Raw genomic sequence first — 12,898 nt, forward strand, 5'->3', positions numbered from 1 at the left:
TCAGGAGTCACTCTTCATGAGATTTATACTCATCAAGAGTTTATATAGGAGAATTTTATACAGAAAATTTGGATGGACTTTATTGCTTGTTTTGTGGGTATGGTCTCTTCAGGAGCACCAATTATTTGTGCATTTCTCTTTTGAGATGCTCTATCTTTTGTATCAATAAGTTTCACATACTTTTAGACATGTCTTTAGACTGCTGAATTTCTTAATTGTCTTACAAGGACTTCAATCATCGCTGGAATTTTAGCAGCTAGAATATGAAACATTTTTATCTTATTGCATCCAAAATTTAATTATAATCTGAACTTCTGGTTCATATAGATAATCAAGATAACGTCGAATTATTTCATCTTATTTGCTTCCAGCAAATTTTTCTTTCCACTTATGGTGGTAAGATTTTATAGTAAAAGAATCTTCTGGTTCTTTTATGGACGTCCATATAAAAATCATTCGACTTATCGTAATTAATTTTGGATGATCAAGATAATCATTAAAAGATACAAATATTTTGAATCATATCACTTTTGATGCATCATAATATTTGATTCAATAATTTGTATAATATCATCTCAAAGAGAAAGCTTATAGCTTTTCCAATACAAGCTTCTGGCCCGAAATCTAGTAGCACTCAATATTGCTACTTCAGGAGCACACTCGATATTTGCTACTTCAGGAGCATATTCGAGACATCATTTTAAACATATCATCAATAATTCATAACAAGTATAAAAAGAATAAATAAAACTTATATATAAATTATGTGAATAAATATAGAATTTTATCAAATAATAATAATGAATATAATTTTCAATACTCACCTTGATGATTGCAAATAATATATTAAAAAACTTACTTGGAATATAAGACTACTATCTTCAGTGTCATCAAAAATTTGGAGTAGAAGACCGCTTAATTTTATCGTGATATCTTTCACATCTTTTCAGATGAAGTTGTTTGAACGTGAGAAATATGTACCGCTTTAGTAGGCCTTCAACGTACATTTTTTTTTTTTTTTACATCCTGCACTTTTTTAAAATATAATAATAAGAGAGGAAAATATAATAATATAAGAAAAGAGAAGTCATAACAGGCGGCTTCTTCCAGCAACCATTTTTTTTTTCATCAACAAACACCCCTTTTGCTGACTTTTTCTTTTTCTTTGTCCAAATGCTGCCGACAACCCTCTGCTGTCAAAATTGACAAAACCCATGAACCAAGAATCACGCCACTTATTGCCAGATATCTTTCCTCTCCATGCACACGCAGCACACTGAATCACTCCCCACAACACCTCCTCCTTGTAGCCTTCATTTTCTCCAATGCAGATTTAATCTGGTCTATGACTTCAAGCCCTTGTATGGACCTTCGGTTAGGATTCGACCCTTTCTCAACTTTCAAGTCGAAGATGATGAACAATAAAACACTTGCAGATAAAGTTTCAGGTCTTGCTATGATTTCGGAAAATGGTAGATCAATCCGCGCATGTGTTGATCTTGGCCTCTGTGGAGGTTGAAGGATTTCTCCATGTTTTAGAAAAGTAACAACTTGTAGGGACGAGCTACCAGCCTTTGGAGCCGAAGCTCTGTGTCAAAATTCCTGCAGTTTGGTTGGAACACGGGCAACACTAGATCCCCCTTTATGAGCTCTTCTACATGCTCCCCCACACTTTCAACGACACCGACAGCTTCGTGCCCAATGGGTGCCTTCATTTTCCAAAAGGTAAGATCACTATGACAAAAGGGATGTCCGAATGGGGCTGGTTCCAACCCATTAGGGAAAATGGGTCTCTGAGCTGCGAGGACCAAAGCGAGAGTGGTCCGGAGCTGAGCCGGGAGAGTGGCTTTGTAATCGAGAATCTTTTGCGCCATTTCTATCACATCAGACTCCAGCTGCTGCAGCTCATCATCCTCGTCCTCGGAGTTCCGAGCGTCATCTCTAGTTCCGAGGGTTTTGTTCAACAAGGCCATGATGTATTGGGCTTGTAGCAAGACACCACAAATTCAAAATCTCTCAGTTCTATACTGCTACCAAAATCGAAGCTATTTGTTTTGGAAATGAGCTCTCAGTGCCCTCCAATCTTAGTTTTGATGCCATAGATACAAGGATCTGCTGCTCTTGTTAGAGCCGCACCTCCCACCGGATTTCTCATGCAGAAAAAGCAGCAACGCCCTGCCGGAGAGGGGATCTTTGACGACCCGTTCGAACTTGGATCGACTAAAGGGTTGGATGGGTTAAGACCGGGAATCAGCTCGGTCAAAGGGCGGAACAGCCTGGATCTCCTCGATGGACCCTCCGTTGTCGTCGCCAGACCCATGCTTGACCAGACCTCGAGCTGGTCCTGGCCCCAGCTGCCCAGCCTAGACTTGAATACATCTTTGGTGTATACTTTGTTCCGGTTGCTCTGGTTGGAGGTTGGTGGGAGGGAGAGAGAAAATCGACAACCATGCGGCAGAAAGAAGAATTTTTCACGCATCATGTTGATAACATGTTGTGAATCTTTCAAAAGAGAGAGAAAGCGATAGAGCTCGGAGAGAACGAGAGAGGTTCTGATTTTATTCATTGTATCAAATGAACTTAGAAACACCCATATATATAAGGGTACAAAAGTCTTATTTGACGACCTACGATTTGATCAATTACGACAGTTAAATGTGGTCATACAATACAAGATGATTTACAACACTTCATACTTTATTTTTTTTCATTCTTAATTGTATCCGTTTCAAAATGCATCACATCAGTAAATAGAATTAAATACAATGAATTCAAGATGCAAAATTGTTTTTTTTTCTTAAGTTCAAATAAACTCAATCTACAGTAAAAAGTTGACAACTTTATATTAAATTAAGGAAAAACCTTGAAGCTGGTCGAGTGTAAAATTAATTTTCACACCAACCAATCATCAAGTGCCATAGTAGGCATCCCAAAGTGAATTTGACCCGCATACACTCAATCGACCTCTCCCTCTCTTTCTTTCTCTACCTCTCACTTCCCTCATCTGCACTCAAGATGCCAAAGGAATTGCACCAAAAACCTCTCCTTCTCCCTCCCCCATCTGCACTTAAGATGTCGAAGGAAAGCCAACAACCTCTCTATCTCTCAGCTCCTCCAATTGCCACCCTTGCTCTCTAATCAATACCTCTAAATCCTCTATATAATTGTTGCTTTGGAGAACCAATCATAGCGAAACATCAGGGCGCATCTTTGAATAAGTGTCGATGACCATCACATGAGTTAAATTTTAAACCTAGAATCAACTCAATAATGTCCACAATCAAATGGGTTCCCAGCTAAAACTTAAAAAAAAAGAGTTGCCTTTTATGCTTGGAATCACAAACCAATGGCTCAAAATTTTACAATAATAAAAAGTGAGAAAAAAGTTATTTGCGTATATTAAAGTATGGATTTCAAACTCGTGGGTTGCAATTTACTGAGAGAGAGAGAGAGAGAGAGAGAGAGAGAGAGAGAGATTGAAATGAGCCTGTATAACAAGCATGATCAAGATAGGGGAGAGAGAGGGAGAGGTCGATCAGGTGTATTCAGGTCCAATTTAATTACTTTTAGGATGCTACATGGCACTTGATGATTGGCCGGTGTGAAAACTAATTTCACACTAGACTGGCCTGGAGTGCCACTCTAAAATTAAAGAGATCTAGATAATTCTACACTAGTGCCCTAATTCATATGGTAGAATCCATTGATTACCAGCTAGGCAAGTTGCAACAACATGTATTATGTATAGAAGTGCAACCGGGAAAGGAACATCTCCCAATGACCCATACTGGCAACCTCAGATAAAGATCAACACGCGTACAACATGCTTGTCTTTACATTTATAAGACCGATGGGGGTATCTAAGATGCCAACAGGCAGAATAAATAAAAACTTTGGCAGCAACAGATTGCATTAAGCAGTAGGAAGCATTGACCATGGAGAGTCTCGTGAAAATAGCAAAGGCAAAAAAACAACCAGGAGCAGCATCACCAATTGACAACACATTGCAGCAAGGCAGGGACATCGAGCAGAGTCTGTCAATAATTAGCACCAACCACCAGGCAACAGATCCAACTAGCACCTTCCGACAAAATCAATAAGCAGCAACAACTCATCTCATATGGCACACACACCACTGTACCAGCACCCCGCAGCGGCAGCTTAGGCGTTATTTGAGTGGTTATCTACAATAACTCTCTGATAGAATTCAATTTGGGAGGTTAGTTCCAGCTAGAACTGTTGATAAATTAATGTCAATGATCAAATGAAAGGAAGATACAACTCCGAAAACAACAACACACCATCCTTTCCCGAATAACTTCCTTAGGCTGCAGAATCTTCATCCATACTTTAGAATAATCACTTTGGGATAATAAGAAGACGGGACCAATAAATTTTGATTTAAAAAGAATATTTTTGGTTTGTTGGTTAATCCCCTGTTTCTCTGATCATAAATATTTTGATTTAAAGTACCACCTTCTTCAATATAATATGTTATTTAGTTTCGTAGTTTTTTATATGACATCGTATTCGGCTGACGATGACCTCCAAGCACGCATATACCAGCACATTCAATACGCATATAAACGTATGAAGCCGAAATTATTGCAGCGAGATAAATCTACCCCACAAGCAGATAAGTACTTTGACGTGACCCTTACCCCCACTTCTTTATTTGCATCTGGGACCCATTGACGAACAATTGAAGCAGCATCGGCCACGTCAGAAACGAAAGACACATGGGTCGCACGTCCAGTATTTTCTCATTTTCCATCCTTAGCCCTCCCTTTGTTTTCGTTTTTGTTTTTTTTTCCTCCATTCCACCCACTACCATAATTCGCGACTCTCCACCTCATCAGTTCCCCACTCTTACCAACACTCTTTTCTATTTCTGTTATTCGATGACTCTGTGAGGCGCAATCAAAATGGAGTCCACGGGTTACCGTCACATCCGATCAACGTCCTCCGACCGATTCCTCGGCCTTTTCTCCTCGACACCATCCTCAAGTGCAGCATCCTCCGGCGGTGGCGAAGACGAGCTCAATGAAGCCGAGATCTTCTGGACTGCTGATTTCATAGAACCGATTCACTCCAATAGCAACCACAATCACCATCGACGGTTGAGTTTTCATCAACAGACGGGATCCGGAATCCTCTCCGTGCTACCCGAAGCCGATCATCTGAGCTTCCGGACCCTCCACGATGGACTGGTGCTGTGCCGCAAGCCCTCGATATCGACCGCGTCATCTTCGTCTTCGAAAGCGATTCCGTCGATCCCTAGACCGCCGGAGAGGGAGTACTGTGAGCCGATACAGGGCAGGAAATTCCACCAGTCGGCACCGATGAAGGTACCAGTGCTGTCTCAGGCCATGGCGAAGAGGAGGAAGGAACAGCTTGACGACATGGACGTCGGTGACGGGGACGACGCCGAGATGTTGCCGCCTCACGAGATCGTCGCCAGGGGCTCAGGTGTGTCCCCGAAGACGACGTTTTCGGTTCTCGAAGGGGTTGGTAGGACTCTAAAGGGAAGGGATCTGCGACAGGTCAGAAATGCTATCTGGCGAAAAACTGGTTTTCTGGATTGATTCTTTAGCTTTCGGTATACCAGTGCGAAGGTGTTATTGGCCAGAGTTTTTGCTTTTATTGGAAAAGAAGAAGTTTTCTTGTTTTAATGAGCATTTTGATCTCAGAATTTTAGGTGGACGGGGTCTATGTTCCAAAAAATTATCATATTATTATTGTGTATATATATATATTTTCTAATGTCATTCTGCAGATTTTGGACCAGGAAGACAACAACGTGGATGAAATTCGGCATCCGCTTATATTTTTAAGATATCCTTCTTCCATTTCTTGTTGGTTGGCTTTTGAGTTTTGATACTGGGGGGATGGGTAGTCAGACCATCATCCAAGTCACTTGGACGCTTGATAATTTCAGACTTCCCCTTGGTTCTTGGCTGCTGATAAAAGATGTCTGCACCGGAAGACTCTGCAGCATTCGGTCGCTTCCGGTGCGTGTAAATTGGTGCATATTTTGGTCTCATACATGGACGTGATGAAATTTGGGTATCATTTTTAAAAAAGCATGAATTTGTATCTTTAAGATCGTTTGGGACCAGTTCATTCTGCAGGCTCCAGCTTATCTCCTCATTTGCATTTCAATTCTTCCGGACTGAAACAAGGTTATTGTGGGTTGTGCCGAAACAAACAGAGGATGGTCCCAACAATTTAAAATTAATCTGTCCAAAAACAACAGTACAGAAAGTGCCAGCGAAAAAATAATTCTGCTCTGGAAATAAAAAGCCCGCAAATTAAAAGCCATCATGAATAATAGAAAAAAAAAATTTATTTTTTTTTATAACTTTTGGACTTATATGAAAAAAAAAATTATTTTTATAACTTTTTTTATTCATGTAGGTTCCTGAATATAAAAAAATTTATTCATTCCGTACAGCCGACTGCATGTCGACTACATTTGCCGACTGTATGTAGCAAAGCCCACAATTAGTGTTTTAAAATTTAAAAAATATAATTATTTATTATATTTTGTGTAAAAATTTGATAAAATTGTAACCATAAGATGAGATGAAACACTTTAACTAGAACCTAACTCAGCAAGAGAAATCAAGAATAACAATTATTTGGCAGAAGCAGTAAAAAAAATAACAACAAAAGTATAAAAGTAGTGTCTTGTCCTGCAAATCGACATGGTTTTCTCTTTACTGAAAAATTATAGATACACGAAAATATACTCACTGTACCTAATTCAGGAGTTTTTTTTTCACTCTAAAATTATGCTAATTTTCGTAGAAGACAGTCAGACTGAACACATAGCTAAGTCAAGACCATTTTCTAAAAAATTATCCACCAAGAACGTCTCACACTACCAAGAAAAATCATACATCATCTGTGTTCGTTGTAATAAAAAGTAATGGAAGAAATATTTCTCCATCGGATTCATTCAAATTGACAAATTCAATGAATTGTAGATACTTCAAAAGATCACAGGGACGACTGAACTGCAAAACCCACAAAACTTTATGCTATGACTCAAAATCATGCATACTATGACTCAATCTCAAAACGAAAGCATTCAAATTCCGAACTTCAATTTGCTAATTTAGATCGTATACAAAACCAAAGCATATAAAAACAAGAAAAAATAACCGTCAAAAAACAACATAAAAAATAACGAGGAGCTAAGTTTTAAGGATCAGAGTGACAACAAGTCAGACAATTAAATATGCCTCAAAAATTGAGTTCATCAAGGAATTCTCCTTTCACACATCTAATTGAATCGTCATTCTTGAAAACCCATTCTATCTCTCTTTTCTTAAATCAATGGGATTAGTAATAGTTAATAAGAATATTGAAAGAAATAAAAACTGTTCCCCGCCTTAGAGTGAGACACTAGAAACGTACCAAAGGAGCTGAAATCCCAATAAATAATCTGAAATCCCTGCGAATGAAACAGCACGGAGGCTATCCAACGCAAGGCTCCAAAGAAAAATAAGGAAGTGACAGATCCAATGGCAAAGAGAAATGCCTCACGGACAACCCATTCCAGGTGGGAGAAGAGGACTCAAAAGGAAACCCTAGAGAGAACCGTATAAATTGATTTTGCGCAGCTATGACTCGAAACGCTTCCATTGTTTAGTGTGGAAGGCGATCTTAAGGGCCGCGCTTAGAGATAGTTTCGAAGCTTATGAGAAAAATAGAAAAACCTCAGGCAGAAACCCTAAGCAACAGGGGAAGGAAATGATTTAAGCGGCGCAATGCACAGCGGTCTATATCGTTTCATTTTGCTTTTTCCTTCAAGTTTAATTTAATTTCACTGATTCTCTTGGTGGGCTAGGCCCAGTGAGTTCTGGCCCGGTTTTAATGGGCTTAGTTCCCATGGAACTGTTGCGAAATATAAAACTTTAACGGATATCAAGCCTGTTCTCGGCTTCGACTCAAAGTATACCGAAAGGTCCGTCCATGATTTGTGATATAATTTTATGAGAAATGCTAAAGCTCCCGAATTCGGGAGCTTTTTTTTTTAACCGAATCTTTTTTTTTTTTTTTAACTTAACGATTAAGTAAATTTTTTTTAATAAAAGAAATATATATTAACCCATATAGATATATAATTTCATAATTTAGCAACCGAATTTTTTGTTTTTTTTGTTTTCGTAACTCTAATCTTCAAGTTTTTATGATATTTATTTCATGCATGGCCGATAAAACTCATGGTCACGAGTTTAGTAAATCTCCGACCGCAAATATATTATATATATTACGTACGTGTGTTTACAAACTATATATCAAACGGATAAAGGATGCTATATATTGTATTTATGCATTAAAATAAGAAAAAGAATGATGAAAACTAATCAATGATAATAAACAGTCAGCACGCAATATTTGAACGTGGTGATTGCATTTTTGCAGGACCAAAATGTAAAAATGGCCCATGCATGCATAGCCTACATTTCTATTAACCTTTTTTGAATGGGAAAAGCTTGGGTCTGGATGGGTTTAAAATCAATTTTAGCATCCATCCAATGCTATTGTGCCATGTAGATATTCCTGCAAAACATAGAATGAACCTGCATCCACCCGATCCCCCATCTTTCATTCGAATATCTCTCTCCCCCCATCATCTGCACTCAAGTCTAAAAGAGAAAAATCTCTTTCTCTCTATCTCCCGCCCAATCCCACGATGACGAATAAAAGATTAGCCATCCCTGAGGAGGGTCGTTGGGGGGGGGGGGGGGGGGGGGGGGGGGGGGAGGGGGGTGGAGTTTGCAATGCAAAAGGTATAAGATGGTTGGAGGGTGCAAAGGGACTTCTCGCTTGTTTGGTTGAGGTTCTACTTAGATCAGTTTCTCTGACGGATTTGATTTAGCTGAAAAGTAATAAAAAGTATGTGAAAAATAATAATAAAATAATAAATAATAGATAAAAGTAAGTAAAAAATAATAATAAAATAATAAATATTAGTGAGAAGTATTGAGAGTAGCTGAGGTGCTCTTGGTATCTAGGAAATTTGAAGGTTTCTTATGCTAGGCTCAGAACCACTTGTTTATATATAGAAAAATTCTTCTTGTCATCTTTACACTTTACATATCATATTTATTTATTTTTTAATAATAAATATGTAGTGTATGGATGATAAATAAAATAATTTAATTAGTTTAATAAGAATAAAATAAAATAAAAAATAAAAAATAATATTTTAACATATAAAGTGTGTTATATGAAATAACGTATAACATTCCTCTTTTTATATATATAGTGTCTGAGATTTCGGCTTTCTAAAATTGTAAACCTTAGATCTGAGTTCGACTTTAACTGTTGTTTTTGGTTTTTGTTCAATTCCGATTGAGGACATGTGGCTTCACTTCACTGTTTTGTGAAGGTATTTATTTGTTCATTAATTTCTGTAGCTGTGGCCTTTGGATTTTTGCCATTTATCCACGTATTAAATCTTTGTGTGACCATTTTAAATTTTAATTGGTGGCGAGAACATGGAATGCGAACTCAAAGCCTCTTTTTTGTCTTTGTTCTTTGGGTTAGATTTTTGTTTGTTATTTTGGATATGTTTTTGCTCTGTTTACTTCTCTTTTTTTTTTTTTTTTTGTTAAAAGATTCCAACGTTAGACTTTTGGTTTCCTAACAAATATTTATCTTCTTTAAGGTGTTTCACTCCATCATTAAAGGTTCATTTCATCTATTAAGTATAGGTAAATTGTAATTACTCTTTATAAATAAAGTGATGGTTCTTGTTATTTTTTTATAGATAAAATAATAAAAGTAGCTTAAAAGTTGTAAAAGTAATAAATAAGGATCCCTAATCTTACTTATATAAAAAGACTTGTATTTTTCATTAGAACCACCCATAAAATTTTAAGACAAAAGCTAGAAATTCCTCTCCTATAAAATCTCTATTCGCTTTTGTAGGTTTAAAGCTAAATCTCTATTCTCTTTTATGGGTTTAAAACTTTTCAGTTATCAAACACAAATAATTAGAGGTAAAAGATTATATAAATTTTTTTTATTATTAATTAAAGTTATTTTCTTACATCCTACTTATCAGAAGAGATATGAGATTTCCGTGTGCTGAGTTTTCAATCTCATTATCCTGATACAGAGTACTAATCTTGGGAAGAGAAGATGAGAGATACGGAGGAGGCAGGTCCGCAGGTAGCTTCTCCCATTTTCATACGGAGACTGCTATGGCCATCGCTGGCCCTCCCGCTAGACTAATTTTTTTTTTTTACATTATTTTTTTAATGTTTTTAAATATTTAAAAAAATATAAAAAATTTACAATAATATTAAATAATTTTTACTTAATTACTAAGAAAAAAAAAAAATTGGGAGCGATAGGGGATATAGCATTTTCCTTTTCATACACGCGCAGACACTGCAGAGTCAGTTTTCGATGGGCAAGAAGCGTGATCTGCTTAATGTTCAGGCGAAGCCGTCATTAATGACGCAAACAACAGTTCAGATGGAAGATGAAGAGAGTGTGGTTTCTCTTTTGGACTTGAGTGCAAATGAATGATGATGGGGGGAGAGAGAGATTCGAACGAAATAGAGGGGAATCGGTGGACGCAAGTTCATTTCTTTTTTTTTCAGAATGCTTACGTGACACATTAGTATTGGTTTGTGTGAAAACTAATTTTAAACCCATCCGGCCCAAGCTTTGACCTTTTTGAATCGGCCCTACGTACGTACCACACGCATGGAAGGTATGGAAAATTTCAACCACGAGGTGACCAGCCAACGCGCGTACGGCGTACATAACCGACATGCAGCTCGGCGAGCTCGCACGCCAAAAGTATTATTGTCTCATGCATGAGTCCTCGTGCAGACGACAACTTCTTTGAAATGCATGCATGGCTCAGGTTCTCTTTAATTTTTCAAAGTTTCGTAAAGAAAAATGTAAGGTTGTTAATCTTCGATCGATCGATCTGTCAACGTTGTTAATAAAATGATTCTGTGAATAATTCAAAGCATACGCATGCAACCTGTGAAATATTTCTCTCCTCCAAGCTTAAATTTTTTGTCTTTTTGTCTTTCAAAGTCTTTGCAAATGATGCGATTGCAACTTAATTGGACGGTATTCATGCAGTGGAAATTAACGATCTGACAGTTTTTGTTTTTCAATTATATAGCTTTGGAGAATCAAATCCCAATCTACCAATTATTAGTAGTTACTTGATCAGACTCGCAACACTAAAATCAATATTTAAGTCATGTGTCTACCATAACGTGCAAGCTACATCAATAAGACATAAATGAGATGGTGACGTAATAGCATTTATCTTTATAAATAAAAGTGCTATATATAATAGTCATGTCCAAAGAAAACAAAAGGCAAAATTACGCTATCGTAATTGCTTCCACTTTAGTAGAATTTCAAGGAAGTTACTTGAAACTGAGGGAGTTGGACCAAAGTTTTGAAATCTGTTTCGGAGATTATTTCGATTGAGGTACTGGAATGGAATATTTTAATACCGGTATATTTCGGTGTACCGTTTTGAGATTAATTATATATTATATATAAATATCTATATGTATATATAAACTAACAATTAATAAAATAAATACATATATATATGTAAGTGTGTGATATATATATATATATGTGTATATATATAGAAGAATTAAAGATTTATAAAATGAATATATATTGAAAAAAATCACAAACTTGAGTTAAGATACAAAAATAAAGGAAAAAAATTAAAGAATAGACAGATTATTAAGAGTAACAATATTTCTGGTGCACGGAAAGGGGTATTTGAATTCTAAAAGTACAATTTTATTCATTATTTTTCAACTTATTTACAAGAGAGTTTTTTTTTTGGACCGGAATTACTATTCCGGCCGGAATTGGCCGGAACGACCGGAATTTGATCGAAACGGCCGGAATTTGACCCGATCCCGTTCCAGTCACTGTTTCGGCACGAAAAATTCCGGCCAGAACGAAACGGTTTTTAAAGCATTGAGTTGGACAGCTAGCAGCTGTGACTGTGATGGATTTCTTGAAGAATAATGCAAAAGTTACTGTTGGAATTTTCTTCTTCTTCTTTTTTTTTTTTTTTGTGTTTAAAGAAAGATTTTTTAATTTAAAAATATTAAAAAAATATATGTAAAAAATATATAACGTGATTTGTTAAATAATTTAAAATATATTTAAAATAAAATAACATCCGAAAAAAATTAAAACCTTATATTTTCTATATTATTTTTATATATTTATTAATAAATTATTCGGCACATGTCATATAATAAGACAAAATGAGCCTTACAAATGAGACTACATATATAGTAACATATATCTTCGTAAGTAAAAATAATATAAACTTAGAAAAAAATATATCTATCTATTACAGTAAGTGTGTATCACACATGAACAGTAATGAATAATAATTTTTTTATTTTTATTATATAGTTACGTTTTTACCTCTGAATTACTTTTACTTTTAAACCAAAGAAAAATTCTACTCTATATCATTTCTCTAATTTTTCTTTCTCCCTCTCTAAGTTTTATATGTATATATAATTATACATATAACTGGTAGAACAGAGGATGATACCAGCATTAACCATGTACATGCATGCTTGCTTCTTCTCATCTATGACGTTTGAATAAGCATGAGCTACGGCCTCTTAGCATCTTCATTATTGCAGTCACTCAAAAGAGGCATCCACCTACCACCATTTACCAGACAGTAGTCCCGGCTCAATAATGCAGGTTAGCCATCAAAGCAGACGTGCCTAAGGCTCCCAAAAGCTAGCAAGCTCCAAAAATCATAAATGCCTTAATATATTTTTTTAGAAATATCTAAAAAAAGATAAGTATTATAAATTTATTAGGATGATGATGATAGAAAACCCATAAGGCC

The 12,898-nt window shown here is 36.3% G+C and overlaps 1 protein-coding gene and 1 non-coding gene across 2 annotated transcripts; one reads left to right on the forward strand and one right to left on the reverse strand.

The window, feature by feature from the left end:
- Window positions 1-4,793: 4,793 nt before the first annotated feature.
- On the forward strand, window positions 4,794-6,162 carry LOC122277822. The gene is made up of 2 exons (XM_043088008.1): window positions 4,794-5,543; window positions 5,777-6,162. Exons 1-2 carry the CDS (start codon window positions 4,926-4,928, stop codon window positions 5,876-5,878), a joined length of 720 nt encoding a protein of 239 aa, XP_042943942.1. The 5' UTR covers window positions 4,794-4,925; the 3' UTR covers window positions 5,879-6,162.
- A 1,057-nt stretch (window positions 6,163-7,219) lies between these two features.
- Window positions 7,220-7,315, reverse strand: LOC122277914. The gene has a single exon (XR_006229218.1). It is a non-coding gene; the product is annotated as a small nucleolar RNA Z266 (small nucleolar RNA).
- Window positions 7,316-12,898: the final 5,583 nt, after the last annotated feature.

This window comes from Carya illinoinensis, chromosome 9 (genome assembly GCF_018687715.1).
Source record: "Carya illinoinensis cultivar Pawnee chromosome 9, C.illinoinensisPawnee_v1, whole genome shotgun sequence".
Taxonomy (NCBI): Eukaryota; Viridiplantae; Streptophyta; class Magnoliopsida; order Fagales; family Juglandaceae; genus Carya; species Carya illinoinensis.